Source organism: Dendroctonus ponderosae, unplaced genomic scaffold, assembly GCF_020466585.1.
Source record: "Dendroctonus ponderosae isolate FM_Combo_2020 unplaced genomic scaffold, Dpon_F_20191213v2 Dpon_F_20191213_2, whole genome shotgun sequence".
In the NCBI taxonomy this organism is placed as follows: Eukaryota; Metazoa; Arthropoda; class Insecta; order Coleoptera; family Curculionidae; genus Dendroctonus; species Dendroctonus ponderosae.
The window spans coordinates 17069936-17087402 of NW_026018165.1; the positions used below are offsets into that span (position 1 = coordinate 17069936).

Sequence of the window (17467 nt, forward strand, 5' to 3'; positions counted from 1 at the left end):
GTGTCAATCCGTCAGGAGTTCGAAAAACAAATTTTTTAATGACGACTTTTTAATGATTAACGACTATTTTAATCCAAAAAGTTCCGAAACCTTTCAACTGCTACAATTGCATATCGGGAAAAAATACACTATATTTTCGCATCGGAAATCTGATGATTTTGATGCGTTTTTGAACTTTCTGCGTAGTGTCCAGCCCTTTAAAGAGGACCCTTGAATATTGCAGGACGCAATCTGCTGCGGGACTACTGATTAATGCATGGCATAGTTAAAATGTCGCCCGATGCTGCTGTTCTGAGCTAGAATTCCGAATATGTTCCCCCTAGAATGTAGTTTTTTTGGCGCAATTTCCTTCTGGTTTAGTGAATGTTTCAACACGACTGTTCATGACAAATTAGAACTTAAAATAAAACAATGTAAAGGTCATGAATATCCAAACTAAAAAAAAGTAATTGGAGGAGAATAAAATCTCCTAAATTTAGCAACTATGCACAAATCATTGACAATTCTAAATAAAAGTCGGAGTTTACAAAATAAAAAAATACAAAAATGGACATCGCCCGTATATCGGGGCTTCAAATGTTGCAGGTGAAAATGAAAATTAAATACGTGCATGTTCCTGGTGCACGTCAGTTCTGAGATTAACTTGTCAGCAGATCGGACCCGTTACATCTCTAAAATGACACGATAATTCCAGCTTTAGTTCGATTAATTTGCTATTAAGCAAACAGGACAGGCGGGATGACATGCTGCTTATTCAGCGGATGTCCCTTCGTTTTTGGAAGGAAATCGCCCATTTCGGATGTTTCGATTTTTAATAATCGCTCAAAATACTCACTTTTTGAGAAGAAACCGGCATTATAAACTTTTTTGATATGTTTTCTGGCAACTTAGAGAAAACGTGTAAATCGTTCTTTCTGCATAAAGTGTGCTAATTTCTACTTGAATACGCGCGGAACTCACGCTGTGTTTTGTTTATTTCAATGTGAAGCTGATTATTGAAGTTAACCGGAAGATAGTAAGTGATTTTAAGCAACGATTAACATCGCGTTTTCCGTACCAAGCATTAGTTGGAAAATCCTTCTCTACCGCTTGATCATTTTTTTCACCAGAAAATTTTCCTTTACCCTCAAGCGATGATTTAACATCCAAACATTTTTGTCAGCTAAGAAATACGCCAGTTTCGTTTGGGTGTGTGTTGTTTTAAAAAAGTTAAATACTTGTATAAATGTTGCCAAACATCTTTAAAACCGCAAGTCTTCAGGTTTTGAGAACTTTACATAAACTGGTTCTAAAATTTGCAGATAAATCCGACCACTTTTCAAAAATTGAAGGGCTTTCAATTGAAATAAGCCAATTAATAAGGTTGAAGAACAGGCAAATTTGGCGGCTCATTGGGCGGTTTGTGGAGATTTTTTCATAAATTAAAACATATCCGCAGGGAGTTTATTAGATCTTGTCGATGTTGCAATTTTTAGCACTGATGAGAAACCCTGTAGGTATATCTATTATTGCTTAAGAAACTCAATAGAGAATCTGAATTTTGTCACTGCGCATTTTTCTCAACTGATTAGAATGACGAATGTTCGTGAAAAATACGTATTTTGCAGGTGTAGAGCCTTACACGATTGCCAAATTTATCATTTCGTTTTTGACGAATATCTCGGTTTTTTGTGGGAATATTTTCTTTGTACTGCCGTACATACTTTCAGACAACACCTCCAGATGAATGACGTTAATGTTGAATCGCCCTGTATATAGGGAATTATTGCCAATGATCAATCACCCTGTATATGTTGCGCGAAATATCAGCTTCCAAATCACTTAAACGACGTCAACAGGGATCAAGAAACAGTGCTTTCGACATGCGTCCAAAGTGAAGTTAACTAACTTGAGATAAGCTTGACAAAAAGTCCCTGCGAGAGATAAATCGAATATGACAGCTGCCGGAGGGCTGTGTATGCTCGAACGGAAGAGGCATACAAGCTCGAAATGTCTGCCTAATCAGCGAATTGCATTCTGGGCTTTAAATATACACAGTCCAGAATTATCTAGAATTTGCCCTAAACTGCAAGGCACTTTTTTCATATTTTCATGACGCTTTACCACCATGAAAATAACGCTTTAGCGCTCACAGTTAACGCCAAGGGCAGTAAAATTGTGGAAAATTAATAGCGAAACCGAAGAAAGTAATTTATTTTTCCAACTAATTGGGACTTGGGCAATTTTTTATAATTTAAGTACGACGTTGTCGACTGCTCTCGTCAAAAGCGAATTGGTCTTTATAGAGCGAAATAAAACTTCCACACTTACCTACATCAAGCAATACTAATGACGAATGTTTAATTTGCATCCAATGAAGAAGAAGACAGCTATTTTCAAATCACCGGGAAGAAACGCTCAAGCTGGCAAGCAAGCAAATATGGCGCCTCAATTAATGACGTCACTGCCAAATGGCTTGGGACAAAGTATACTTCTAATCTGGTCATAGAATGAAACATTTGTTTGTTAAACAACACTTTTTTAATGCCGATCTGATCCAGAGTGGCAGCCAAAACTGGAAACATTTGAACACAAACTACTAGGAAATCGAGCGCTTTCCATGGAACAAAACTCCAATTAGCTCATTTTTAATATAAAATAATGATAAACCTGGCCCGACAAATTCTGGAGCTCAGTTGAAGCACGCAAAGCCTGGCAGGGCGTGGATCAGGAGCGACTTATATGGAAAAAACCCTGTAAAAAACAGGTTTTTATCAAAACCAACGCACTCCGAACTACACTCGGCACAGAACGATTCATGATCTGAATAGAGTAGAAACGCGAAAAGAAACTATCAACTAAAACTTCAATTTCCAAGGAAATTTTCCAGATTTATCAACTATCTAAACAACGTTGGCCCAGAATGGAATCGCTGAAACATGCAGCAAATACCCCAGGTGTATCATTAGCATTTTTATGTGCGCTGATGTGTATTTAGTTGTGCCGTAATGTCCTCTTTTAATAATGCAACTGCAATGTTGGCCGATTACCGGTTCTCCCATAGGGTAAACCGTATGTATTTGCGCTACCCTTATTTGCCTAAGGCGATTCTTTCTGCGACCATCAAAGACGGTTTACGTTCAACATTATGGCACAGTAAAGCCTGCGTTCTAAACGTTACAATGTAGAAGCATTATCTGGAAACTTTATGCGTGCCAAAACGATCGGCGGTTATAACAAACCGAAACTATATGTATTAGTCATAAAATCAAAAAACAAGTTTCAGTTTTGGGCAGAAAAGTTGCTGTTCAACTATCCAAAGTTGGGGGTGTATTAAATAGAAATCTTAATAAAATGTATGTGATTAGGGTCGAATGAGTACGGATAATAATTTATGATCGCTCATTTCAATTCAGGGGTTAGTTGGAATAACGTTATTGATTATTTAGGAGGTTAAGTGTATGAACTGAAACTTTCGCTAGTTTCGGGTTTGGGTACGCAAAGTCATTAATATGGGATAATGGTAGTATTTGTTGAAAACGTTTATTGCATGGTTGGCTCCATATCGAAATGTTTTTAGATAATAATTCTATTTTTGTAACACTCTGCCAATTGCGAATATGGTTTCTTTTAACTGGTTTTGTCCAGTTGCTCTGCTCTCCAAAATACCCCCAAAGTTTAAAAATTAACTACGAAAGAAGCAATAGCTTAATATGGGACTAAAAGTTCTACATGCAACTTGGGGCAAAGTAATGCTAAGTTTACCGAAAGCTGCGTAGTGCCACCTGAAAAAAAAGAAGAAAATGTGTTTAGTACAGCAGAAAATCTGTCCAAAAGCAAACTTATTTGCAATCAACAAAGCAAAGAGAGAGAAATATAAAGAATCCATAAAACTTCAGTTGCTTGTGGGAAAACTAAGCTCAGTTCAAACTAAAAGATTTATAGATTAAAGGTCATTCTTGCCAGCTTTCTGCAAGCTGGCGCCCTATCCTCCATTTAACCCTCAGGAAGTTCACTACACTTTCACACGCTACCGGAATTATTCCATATTTTCCATCTAAGAATGCGATAATTGATTGATTTTGTCTACTGTCGGTAGCAAACTAAACATTCATACAGTTTTTCGATAAAAAAGACACCGAACTACAGAATAAACCGGGTTATTTAATCATTTTTTCGCTCTTGCGATTTTCGATCATTCATGTAGCCCACAAAATGCACTTCCAAAGAGTAACAACTTAAGGAGCAACTGTAGGGTGATTAGAAGTGTACAATCGGACCAACGGTTCAAAATGTCCGAAGGAAAAACAATGCGATTTAGGAATTTTTTAATACCATCTAGGAACATTGTTTTAACTTGGTCTATTCATTCCCCAAGTTAAAGATTAAACCTGAATCACCCTGTATGCACGTTCTTAATTCTGTTATTTTCCTACTGAGTTTTTAAGTACGTTTTATTCAATGCTCGTAGCTCGCTCTCTTTATACAGTGACTAAATTATTTTTCAGTCAATGTTGTTATTTGATCATTTCTTAGTTTTCCGCCTGCTGAATCAATTGTATTTTGATCTCCATATTGCAGGGTTTTAAAGTTTCACTCGTTTTAATTCTTGCAAAACAAAATTGTACTTATCTGCAGTCCAATCGCTTTAACTTTACTCGAGACTGAGACCCACATTTCCTATATTTTTATACTTTCGGTTGCAAAAATTGATAATATTTTGAACCAAACTGCACCTACACGTACACTTGTACTGACAATAACTTATGAGGGAGGTTTGTTTTGTTGGCCTGTAAATTGAGCCTCAATTGCTTGGAAAATGAGTGTTGCAGCTTCCGCTGGTCATCAGGTTACTCAACGCGTAGCAAAAAAAATGTCTGTATTTTTTTTAGAAACCTGTAGTTGAACACCCAATAATAAAGCGACAAGCTTCTAAACGGTTCGGAAATTTATATAGAAAAATTTGACAAAAGAGCATAAATAACTTTCTGCTTCCATTCGAGACATTTACCTGCTCGTTTGAAATCGACTTTCATATAATAAATTCAATATCCGCACTGCGAGTGGCCTTAAGTGAAATATGATTTTCGGGCAACAACGCGACTAAACCAGTCAAGGAGAAGATAAAGCAAACCAACCAAATATGCGGAAATAAAGCCCTTTGCAGACTAGACTTCTCCAATTTCGGGCACTTAAAATTCAGCAAGAGCCACCGTAAACCGAGCAATATACGTGTCGGGACGAGTGGCTCTATTTATTGCATATAAATAAAATGTAAAACAACATAATCCGGTTTAATTGTGCTAAATTTCCAGGCGGCAACAGAATGCTACGAAGCATTAGCGCCTAAGTTAAAAGTTGGAGAAGTAATTTGGATAAATGCACTTCGAATTTGCATGTATTCCAACTCTCTGGCAGCGGCGCAACTCCTTGATTAACGAGATATGGAAACAGCATGTATGGAAACTGTTAACTTTAACTTTACAGTGTGATAAATGACTATACGTATAGCATATGATCAATCAGCCTCATCAATTATTTGCGAAAAAATATACATTACCTAAGCATTTCCTGATATTAAGCTATTTTTTTAAGGTTTAAGAAACATAGAGCACAAATAGCTTACGGAGTAATCAAGCTGTAACTGCGACAAGAAAAGTGGATTTTTTCAAATCCCCTGCTCGATTGATTCATTGAGAAACGCTTGACATTTCGGAACTGAAGCGGCAATTAAGACATAAGGAAAGCGAAAATGTTATTCATTACCTTTTGTAAGGAAATTTACGAGTTCCCGACTCGATTAAGGCCATATTTTCATATCAAAGGTGAGAGTAAACAGCACGTTTTATTACCCTAATTGGTTGCCGGTTCACCCTTGAAGACACAAGAAGAAAGTCAATAGTATTTATTTCCAAGAATGTTTTACTTCCGGGAGTTGGATGGATTCGTTGATCAAAAGGAGGGTAATTGAAGCGGTTTGTTTTGGGCGATTTATTTTCGTGTCCGAAGCCGGCGAGAGTGAAAGGAAAGGTGGCTAATTAAATTGATTCCAGCCAACAATCCAGATGTTGCAAAATTAGTCGCTCTACTTTTAACTAAAGTATGTACATTTTTTTTTATTGGACGACCAGATTTTACCCAGTGTAAATCACAACTCAGAATTTGCCCCTCAACCCTAATTGAAAATTGTTCCACAAGGAAAGCAATTAAACAAAGAACGGTAACTTTTGCAGTCGATTGCATAAACAAAGCAAAGGAGAAAGAGAAGATAAAGATTGGCCTGTCGTTTCTGCAACTGAGATGAAATGAAAGTTTGCGTCTGATCTTAGGATGCGGAAATTTTTAACGCTAGAAATGCCTTTTGCCTAATCAGCAACCAAAAACACCGAAGTTTTTTTCTAGTTTTACTGAAAATATCCATAAGTCGATTAAGTGAAAATTGCTATGAAAATGTAGCAAAATGTTGGATTGTTTTTCGGGAAATCGGCAGGAGTTGAAAATCAATTTTGCTTGACTTTCTAGTTGATTTGCGATACTCTTTGAGCTATTTTTGCGGAATTTTCAATTCGGATTCCTTCATTTCTTCTAGCTTCTAGTCAACTATGGCTTACAGCTTGCAAACGGCTTGAAATATTTTATTTCTCGTAGGGACCTTTTGGAGCACGAAAATTGACAGAGTAGGACTTCGCCCCCTTTGGGAACTAATTTTCATCAATTAAACTTTAAAGAGATCAAGTTCATCAAATAATCTTTAGAGGCAGAAGCAGAAGATAATCGAGCCAAAATCAAAAATGGTCAAAGTAGCTTGCAAGTTTTGAGAAATATTTCGGCTGACACTTTTTAAATTGATCGTTTTTGCTAAATTTGCAACGTGCAAAGAGAGACATTGGCAATAGAAATAAATAAGCAAAAAATGTAAATTTCAACAGCAAAGCAATCTGGAAAACGATTGAAGAAATATGTTGAAAAAGGCCAGAAGCGAACGAAAAGATCCGAAAGAGTTTAAAAGTTCAAAGCGAATTAAATAATCGAAAATATATCAGAAACACAAAAGAAAGAGAATCGAGCTATGAACAAAAAAAAGAAAATGTTTTGATGTTGACTAATATTCTGACGCTTTTTCCCCATGACAGAAAAAAAACATATTCTTTAATTTATCATGTTCATGTAGGGCTTGTCAGCGTTAGAAAAAAGCCCCAGTCCACCTGGCTTTGTTCCGGAGATGCGTTTGTGTTCCTCTAATATCTTTCATAATTATTTCCGCTAGTTGTTTCGCCAAATTACAATGCCAGGCAGCTTTTAAGCAAAACAAGACACAAAACTCCCTTTTCGCCACCGCTTTGTCGTCTTTTGCCTTTTGCAAATATACTACATTCAAAGGGAATTGTTAATACGGTTTTGCTGTAAATGTTTACTTTTCAATGGCTGTTGTTCTGGCAAAAACGTGTGTTTCTCTGTCGCATGTTGTGCCTGAGGCGTTCCACTATCGGGGACATTTCCAAATTATTTTCCACAGTTTGGATGCTTACGAATTCCGTTTCATGGGGGGATTTTAGTCATTTGGGCGCTGAGATTTTACTTGTTTGTTGACTCCTCTTTCAAGTGATTTCACGGGTTTCAAGTATAAAAATGTGTGGTTTTTTGTTAATAAATTTTATATGATTTTCAGATTTCACAATGGCCCCGAAAAGTTGAGCGACGCAATGAGGAAAAGCATGTCCAAAGACCCGATCGCCCCTATTTTATGGGAGCCCCATTTGGTGGCGCTCGACAGGCGAGTCGACATCATTTTGAAAGGAATCAGAGACTGTTTGCAAAAAGGGGAAGATCCTCTATTGGATAGTAGCGATAAAATAGAGGACGCCTAGCACAGATTGTAACAGTTTTAGTGAATTGTTCAGTGTAAAATACCCGTTCTGATAGATTTTTGGGGTACCAGAAGGAGTTTTCCATCATTTATCAAATACTTCGTTTCCACGTGGAAAGATGACATGGTATTTGCTCAAGGCATTGTCGCAGTTTATTAATATCAAGGGCTTTCTTGATTTTTCAATGGATCCTCTATGGCTAATCAACTGTCTTTCAAAAACAAATTGAAATTATGAAAATTGGTTAGCGGAATAAAACAACAAAGAAAGCCGATTTAATGGGGCCCAACTGCTTGGAAAAGCACGCCATAATTAATCAAACATGTAAAAGGCGACTACATCAATGAGTGTTAATATTGAACACTAAATTAATTTTCAATGGAAACGTAATTCAGTTATGAATTAGCAAAGTTATTCATTGCATTAGGTTACTAGTCTTTTTTAGGTTGGTGCTGCGTATTATTTAATTGCGGTTTTATTAGTAAGATTAATTATTTAAGTATTGAACAATTTGTTGATTAATTGTTAAATTGCATTGGAATATTCTGTGCGCCCTAAACCCACATAAAACTGTAAGTTCAGTTGAAAATGAGCAAAACACTTCGAATCCGCTGCTTTATTAGAGCCCGCATTATCATTTGTTGGGCGCCAAGAGTTTCCAAATTAAACATTTAAGATAAATAAGTAATTTTGTTTACTCAACTTCAGTTTTAAAAAGTTGACTTCTCACTGACTCATTTTTTTAAATTTAATTAATTTGAAAATAATGTTAAGGCTGAGGTTTTATACATTTATTGGATACTTTATTTTTTCCTGTATAATATATATATAATTCCAAATCAATATCAATTCCTGGGCTTCAGTCATTTATTGTCTATTTATCAATTAAAAAACGTTTCGGTGTTTTCCACCATCATCAGTTTCAATGTGTAGCGTTGTTGCTACACATTGAAACTGATGATGGTGGAAAACACCGAAACGTTTTTAAATTGATAAATAGACAATAAATGACTGAAGCCCAGGAATTGATTTTGATTTGGAATTGAAACACAGTCAGGAAAGAATGTACAATATATATATAATAAATTGTAAAAATGTACATATGAAACATACCAAACTACCTGTACCCCCAAAGATTTCTGTTTCAAAATCATTGAGATTCTGAAATGAACTCTAGGGAAACGACAACTTCGGTTGAATTCTCTAGCAGAAGAATCGTAATAAACAATGTATAAAATGTAAAAAATGTACATATGGTACAGAGACTGGTGGACAAAGACCGAATACCAAAAATCGAGTGTAAATATATAAATGTATTATTTTAGCGTTATGTGTATGAATATTTGTTAATTATACAGGGTTGTTCGCGCTATACCGCAGTTAAGACCCGAGCAGAAAAAACTGTGCTCGGCCACATTCTTTCTCCCTTGTATAGCGTGAATAATCGTGCAAACTCAATTGAAGCCAAGTTGACTATTATCATGTGATCTATCAATAAATTATTACTCAATATTTTGGCTCTTTTCCCTTCAATCCAGTCCCAAACCCGCTACTCGAACGGACAATATTTTGGAATAGTTTTGTAACCCAAATAGGAAAGAAAAAATCCAATAGGCATGGAATCTGGGAAGAAGCTGACACTGAACGGAAGTATTTTCAGTGGCTTAAGTAATAAATAATGAAACTTGTGGGCACAAAACGAAATGAATACACCTTATTCGGTTAGAAAGTCACCAAACACCACACGTTACTTATAATTCGATCAATTTGAGTGCGTCAATGTTTGCTTTTCCCTTTACGTGCCTCAAACGAGCCTCAAATTGAATTTGCCACAGACCTTTAACCCGCTTAGATGGTCCAAACAATAATATTTCCCCCTAGCTGAGGCTGTTTATGTCGTCTGCCGACGACGACTAATAAATTCCTTAATCGAATTAAATGGAAAAACGCGCAAAAAATCCCGATTGGAAAAACACACCGGATATTGAAATGTTTATAGATCAGCCTCAACACTTAATTAATTCGCATTAATCGCGATGAAAGTGAATATGATGCAGGCTTAAAGGAAAATCCAATCAAAGGGGATGCAAACTTGTGTTATAGTGTGTATGATCGGGGTTGTGGTTTAATTCAACCCCGATCATACACACTATAATACAAGTTTGCATCCCCTTTGATTGGATTTTCTTCAGTGTGTACACTTTTTCTTCTGCAGCTTCCACAGTCAAAGCGAATGTTTGCTGGCAAGGTTTTATTATGAGGCATCAACCGAGCTACCGAAAAAAGCGAATATTGAAGGTAATGTACAATGCAGAGCTTAATCGCAATATCTGGGAATTTTTGCCAAAAAACGGTTGATTTTATGGCATAAACCCTTATCAATACGTCCGTACCGGAGACTGATATTCGCACCGTTAACAGCGATATTAGTAAAACAATTTATCCGCACGGAAATTGTTTTTTGGAACAGTCCCACTCTATATATCTACGTTATTCACGCTGACCTCTAGCCCCGCCCGCATTAAACTTCTTTATCTGGCCGAAAACCAGATTCCAGACCGTTTTGCCTCCTAATAACATAAATTACGGGGGTAATTTAACTTGCAGCCCCCGGAAAGCGTCCGCTCGCGAAGTTAGCACCCTGTGCAAAGAACTTCGAGAGCCTGCTGGCGCTTAATATACAACATAACTTGTGTTCTTGCTGTATGAGGAAATCTCAGATATTTGCACTTAACGCCTAAACGGTCAACATGCATAAAATTAAAATTCGATCGGGCCATTCAATTTATTTATTTCATGCAATTAAATTAATAAGTTCGTAAGTTGTTTGAGAACGCAATTTGCTGAACAACCGGATAAAGTTCGGCAGGAAAATCTACTTCCACTTCCTCGCCCTTTCAGCAGGCTCTAAAGTTTGCATAATTTTTAAAAATTCATCAATCCCGTAGGACCCAAATCTACCTTTAACAAAAATGTCTTTGTCGGACTAATTTGATAAATCAATTTTTGAATTTTCGAAATTTGAAATTTTGCCCGGTTTTTAAGCTCACCACTCAAAGCTTAAGCGTCTTGCAAAACTGCACCAATACCTCATTCATCCTACTAACTAACGACTATTCGTAATTTGTCGATCAAGCTAAACCCATTAAAACTGTGTATAGACAGAATGATACCAGCTGGTGATAATTTTAATTACAATTATATCTAATCGGCGGTTTTGTCAATAACAACATCACTAAAGTGTAGGGTGTCTCTGTGATGAGTGCGTGCAATCGATAGTGAATAGTTATTGTAAAATGGACTTTACAACGCATTTTGCCATTGAAGTAAGTTCAACGTAGCATGAAAGTTTCAAATTGCGAAAGAAGGTTTTCGTCTGTTATCTAGTCTCGTGGCGATTTTGCCTATAAATAGTCCTGGACGCAATGTGAACAATAAACATTTTCTGGCTTGATACGTGATTTACATGTAGAAAATTCGCATCAAAGAAATATTTAATTTCGAATTTACCAGATGCAGAAGCCAAAGGCGCGCCTTTCATAAATGCAACCAAAGAATAATTATTTATTATTAATTATTAATAAAAAATTCCGCACCTTATCCGGGTGAGCCAGCGCGATTAAACGGAATAGCTAGAAATATTGCTTCAGGTCCTTAAATGGGTGAAAAAGCGTTAAAATAACAACAAACATTTTAGAATTCGCTGGTTCTTCCACCAGTTTTTTGTTTTAAATCGTTGGATTGGATTTCATCAAAAAGTTGAGAAGTTTTACAAAATAGGAGCCAAAATGCCTTGAATGAAAATATTTAAATAATCTTTGGGTGGTTATCGACACATCACCTCAAAAATTGGATCTTCCAATTCGAAAGTTCGTAATTTTTAAACAGTTAGAAGAAAAATATCAAATTAAAAAAAACCGTCGAAGTTTACAATCTGAGTAACCATTAGAACTGATAAAGCGAAGAAAGTCTTAGGCATTAAATAATTAGAAGCAAAACTGTTAATTTATAAAAAGCCTGCGAAGTTTAACCTTAGCAGAGATTTTAAAAATAGTTGAAAATCACTGATTAGTATTTTGTAATTTAGGTTTTTAAAAACTGTTAAAAAGTTAGAAGCAAAAATTTCCACTCCTAATCGGCGGTCAAAGTTCAAGAGCGTATTACTCGAACGCGGTTAAAAATATCAATATAATCATTAATGGATTTTCAATAAATCGAGAAATAAAATTTCCTATTTAGGATGCACCCGAAATTTCAAAGTTTGAAAGAGTTAGACGAAAAAATGTAAAATGTTAAAAGGCGGTGAAACTTCAAGAGCGTGTATCTCCAAAATCAAAATCAAAATGATTATTGGAAACTTTTCGATAGATCGCCTCGAGTACAAAATTTCTCTATTTAGGCTGCATTCGATATTCGAAAACAGTTAAAATATCAAAACGATTCTTAGAACCTTTTCGATAAATCGCCACTAGTTGTTCCTCCAAACACGTTTCTATTTAGTCTGCATTCGACATTCAAAAGGACGTTAGAAGAAAAAATGTTAAATTTAGAAGAACGGTCAAAGTTTAGGAGCGCGTATCTCGAAAACAGTTAAAAATATCAAAATTATTAAACATTTTCGATCGATCGCATCAAGAACTAAATTTTTCTATCTAGGTTTTATTTGAAGGGCCAAACCTTTAAAGAGTTAGAGGGAAAAACTTTAAATTTTTAAAGACAATCATAGAGCAAGAGCGTGAAACTCGAAAACAGTTAAAAATAGTCAAACTATCATTAGAACCTTTTTGATAGAGCGCCTCGAGAGTTTACATTTTTTATTTAAGAAGCATGCAAAATTCCTAACTTTTGAAAAGTTAAATAAAAAAAGCCATATTTAAAAAACCGCTAGTTTTCTTTCATGTAGATGGATTAATCTTTTAAAACACGAAAGCAAAGTTTTAAAACCGTTAAACACACTCTTACATTTCTTAGAATTGTGGCAGTGGTAACTTTTATAAGATCAATTTTTATAGAATGTTCCAGGCGCTATTTTCTGCAAATTATCAAACAAATACAACCAAAATGTGTGATACTTTTCCATAATAATTGTAAATTGTTGCTGATAATGTTTATATTAACCCACATGTTAATGTTTCGAGCGGCGCAAACCCGGAAACTAGCAAAAAATGTGCATAGTAGTTTTTTTTGCAAAAGATTCTATTTTAAATTCAGCTTTAAGTTGTATTTGTAACTTGGATTGAAAAGCTGATTTAAGCGCGTTGATCACCGGTCAAGTGCACTGACTAAATGTGCACGTAAAGCATTGACTGCAATAGAGGGATCAGAAAGAAGTAGTTGCAACTGAAGATTTGAATCTTCAAACTTCCAAGTGAGTATCTAATAAGAATTTTGATAGACTTGGCCAAGAATGGGAGGAATAAGAATTTAATTGAAAAACTTGAAGCGACTAAAGCACAATCTAGTTGGCAATTGTGGATAATTTCCAATATTTTCACGGTTTAAATTTTTAGGCAACATTCTGGTGTTCAGTATACAAATATTTAAAGTAGTAGTTAGTAAATTTATCTTTAAACGGTCTATAAAAGCACACTCCCAAGAGAAATCTCGGTTTCAGACTGCTGCTTTATGTCCAGATATAATTTACGTTGCTCCGACGCAAAAACACATTTAACAAAATTATTCGGGAAAATCTTGTGCCAATAACGGCAAAGCGTCTTTTAAAGAACAAAACGACATCCAAAAGCCTAAGAGACAATCTGAATGACGACGGTTTAAATGACGGTCGTCCTCTTGAGGCTTATTGCCTCCATCGTATATGCGTCAGGTCCTTTTCTTTTATTGTGCTCCTTTCGTATTCGTCAAATTAAAGTCTGATTTAAAGCAAAATGTGTTTCGACCCGGCCAGATAATAAACGGAGGCAATGACATAAACGAAAAAAAAAATAGTCGCCACTTTGCCTTTTGTTTTACCGCCCATGTACTCTGTTTTATTTCGATTGAAGATTTGCCAGTTGACAAACGCAGATGAGGGATTGAGCCGATGGACAGATTTATCGGGAAACAAATTGCCGCCTCAGTCATAAAAATGGATAAAAAGAAAAAGGAATAATGATCGACATTCAAATAACACAACATACAAGCTTGATGTTTTGGACCACCAATAGGGTGTTTTCATTATATCAAAAACTCCTACAAACTGAACATTAATCTATGGTAATATATATGTAAAAGACTAAATAAGTATATACTATCTATCGATTGCTAGCTTGTTAAATATTTAATAAACAAATTCAGCTAAAATTCAAATTATTCATGAATCTCTAAAACGCAATCCAATAGGTTGTGACGTCTCTGGTCATATAAATGGCGGATTGTTTACGTTCTGTGCATAGCGTTTAGTTGTGGGGTTGTGTTTTATTAATTATTTTGGATATTTAAATAATTTATAGTTTGTGTCAAACTAAAAAATGGCTTCAGCAGGATTCCTTAAAGCGTCCAAAAAACAGTTTACCATGTGTACATATTTTTATCGTTACCAAATTTAAAAAAAAAAACGCCGAACGCTTTAATTCAGCCGAATTTAAGGGTCTCAAAGCAGCAGCGTAAGTAAAAATCCGTAAATTCCTTATTAGTTATGCTCTCCTTAATATACTAATCTGTCAGTATTGGCTTAAATTAGGCAAATAAAATATAGAATTTCACTAATTCAACTTCACCTAACCTATACACACGGCTGCTTTAAAAGTAAAATGAACTCTTTGAAATTAAATTTATATTTTGGGCATCACGAGAACAATATAGTGATATCGAATATAGATATATGGATTTAGGCACATCACGCCTAGCTGCTTTGAACCATAAAACTTTTCGTGTATAATCATAAGGAACGGTTAGAAAGAGTTTGCTTGGAGCACTTATTGAGGTATTCTTGCATCCTGGCACAAAACTCCACTTATTTTGTGATCCATACATGTCACAATTTTCCATTATGCAAGATAATGATAACAATCAATAAAATAATGATAATCACAATAACTTAAATAATAAAACAAAGCTGCGAAAACAACAAAATAAACACGAGACACTTTGTTGATATGACCTGCTACGTCACAATCGGGATAGGCAACCGACTATACGGATTCGGCGTTTTTCGCGAAAAATATCTGATTTGAATTTAAATTCGCTTTAAAATTATTATACTTTTGTTTGCCATAACTACTTTCTATATATCAACGTTTAGACAAAAGTGAAAACACCTTATTATGCGCGGTTAATCGACAGGTGTTTATTCAAAGAGGGTGATTTCAAGAGAACATTTTGAAAAAGGCCCCCTGTTAGGGCATGCGTGTCTTCAATTGGTCATAAAGTTTAAAAATGTACTTCATCGACCAACTGTGTTCGAGAAATCAACAATCAGACTATTTTTTCACTAGTTTTGCAAACGACTCGCGTTCTTTATTCAGAGAATAATTCATCAGAATTATAGTAAACGACTTAAAAAATCATTGATTGAACCGGTAAGCGAACAACTGCTGACTCTGCTGGTGGGAGTAATGGTCGCTTCCCCATAGGTTTTTTAAGGTATTTTTGTCATTTTTCTATAGCACCTAAAATAGCTGATTTAAAAATGTTTCTCCCGTTTGCTTCAAGATTCATTTGCCTCACCGGCTGTTTTTTTTTTAATTAAAATAAAGTTTTGCCTTTTTGTTGGTTTGTCCTGAATGAGTTATTGTACACAAATCGCCTAAGTTTTCATAATTAGTACCTTCTTGAGGGCCTAAGTGCATTGCAAACAGTTATTCGACCGCTAAGAGTAGTGCAAACATGCAGTTACCTTGTACTCTTTCCAGAGGCCTTTGACGACCCTTTTAAAAGCGCAATTACTCAATACTAGCTTACCTTGAGATTAAATTGAACTGTTATCAATATCTTATCTCTGCAAAGTGATTTTCCAGCAGTTCCATTTTAAATTATCGCAAATGTTTGAGTCAGTAGTTAACAGATTCGGTTGAGAAAATAATGTGCGTTTGAAAACAATTCCCCAAACCGGCATATAAAACTGCTTCTGCTGCTGTTAGTGACTAGTAAGTAGCTTAATTTCAGGTTGGTGAATAGATAAGTAATGAGAGATAAAAAGTTGAAAATACGCTCTGGAATTTTCCATTGGACGCATATGTTTGCAAAAATGGCAAAGCAGTGAACTTTAAGGTGGCAAGCGATGAACTAGAGGGGATTGAAGTGGCTGCTTAACATGGCCAAAGAGGCGATTTCGATTTTTAAAAGGCTTTTTAATAGGCTGCTTATTTATTTAAAAATGTAATTTTAATAAAAAAAAATCGAGTTGTCGGATCGAAAGAGAATAATGCTGCAAAAAAACTAAAGTAAAAAGTTCCAGCTTCAAAAAGCAACGACTGATATTGAATTTAATGTCTGGAAGCGAAGAAATCCAAACGAACCTGCCTTGAGGCTCAAATGCGATTTTTAGTGGATTTTACGTTGGATTCTGATAAATAGTGCTTGCTTAATGAAAGTCGTAATAATGCGCGAATCGCGAAAATTGCAAGAAAGGCATTAAACATCTGAGATGAATCAGCAGATAAAAAATATTCGAACCAAGAAATCAACATAAGCGACTCAATTTAAATCATTCTATGAAATTTAATGTGCTTTGGAGCTAGTTTCATTCAATTACGGTTTTTTATAATTGGGAAACTTGAAGAAGGAAAATATGGTTTCTGACCCTCCCAGCAGGGATATTTGCGTTATAAAGCCGCACGAACGAAAGTGCTCAAAATACTTGTCTACTGATTCTGTTGATTACTGATTCCACTAAGAAAATTACGACGTAAGAAGATCACAAATATGAATTTATGAAGTGTTTGTGTCAATAATAAAGAAGAACTCGGCGGCTAAAGATCGTGAAATCTCAAAAAACGATTAAAATGTGCCGAAAATGTCTATTATTTCGGATCTGAAACTTCTACCATGTTTTTCAATCAATTCGATGCGTTCCTCGCGTCTGTGAGCTGAAAATGATGTGAGATTTGAGACATTTTGAAAAAAAAATTGAAAAATTTCGACCAAAAATCAAAATTTCACATGCGTGTTTTTTGAGCTCAATCGCTTCCTTTCGACGTAAGAAGGTCACAGATGTGCATTTATAAAGCGTTTGGGTCAATAATTAGGAAGAGATCGTCGAATAAAGATCGTGAAGGCTCAAAAAACGCTGAAAATGTGCCGAAAATTTATATTATTTCGGATCTAAAACATCTTTTTCAATTAGTTCGATGCATTCCTCGCATCCGTGAGTCGAAAATGATGTAAAATTCAGGGCATTTTGAGAACATTTTAATTTTTTCAAAAAATCGGCCTCTACCCTTAGAAAATTTTCGGCCAAAAATCAAAATTTCACATGCATGTTTTTTGAGCTCAATCGATTCCTTTCAACGTAAGAAGGTCACAAATGTGCATTTATAAAGTGTTTAGGTCAATAATATGGAAGAAATCGTCGAATAAAGATCGTGAAGGCTCAAAAAACGCTGAAAATGTGCCGAAAATTTCTATTATTTCGAATCTGAAATTTCTACTAAGTTTTTCAAAGAGTTCGATGCATTCCTCGC

General features: G+C 35.4%; 2 protein-coding genes across 3 annotated transcripts in view; both read left to right on the top strand.

Annotated features, from left to right (window-relative positions):
* The window catches only part of LOC109536712 (extracellular serine/threonine protein CG31145), a gene marked incomplete in the record, with an annotated part of 77897 nt that extends 69322 nt beyond the window's left edge, over positions 1 to 8575 (top strand). The window contains 1 exon segment of the mRNA XM_048663578.1: positions 7649 to 8575. Within this exon segment, the coding sequence (XP_048519535.1) occupies positions 7649 to 7847 (199 nt within the window).
* Positions 8576 to 11055: 2480 nt separating this feature from the next.
* LOC109536727 (trehalase) overlaps positions 11056 to 17467 on the top strand; it is a 14671-nt gene continuing 8259 nt past the window's right edge. Inside the window, exon 1 of one of the 2 annotated variants that reach the window (XM_019903070.2) lies at positions 11056 to 11173. The gene's annotated coding sequence lies outside the window, so the exon portion shown is untranslated. Of the gene's footprint in view, positions 11174 to 15816; positions 15932 to 17467 lie in introns of those variants that run through there. The other variant, XM_048663579.1, reaches the window with a different exon arrangement.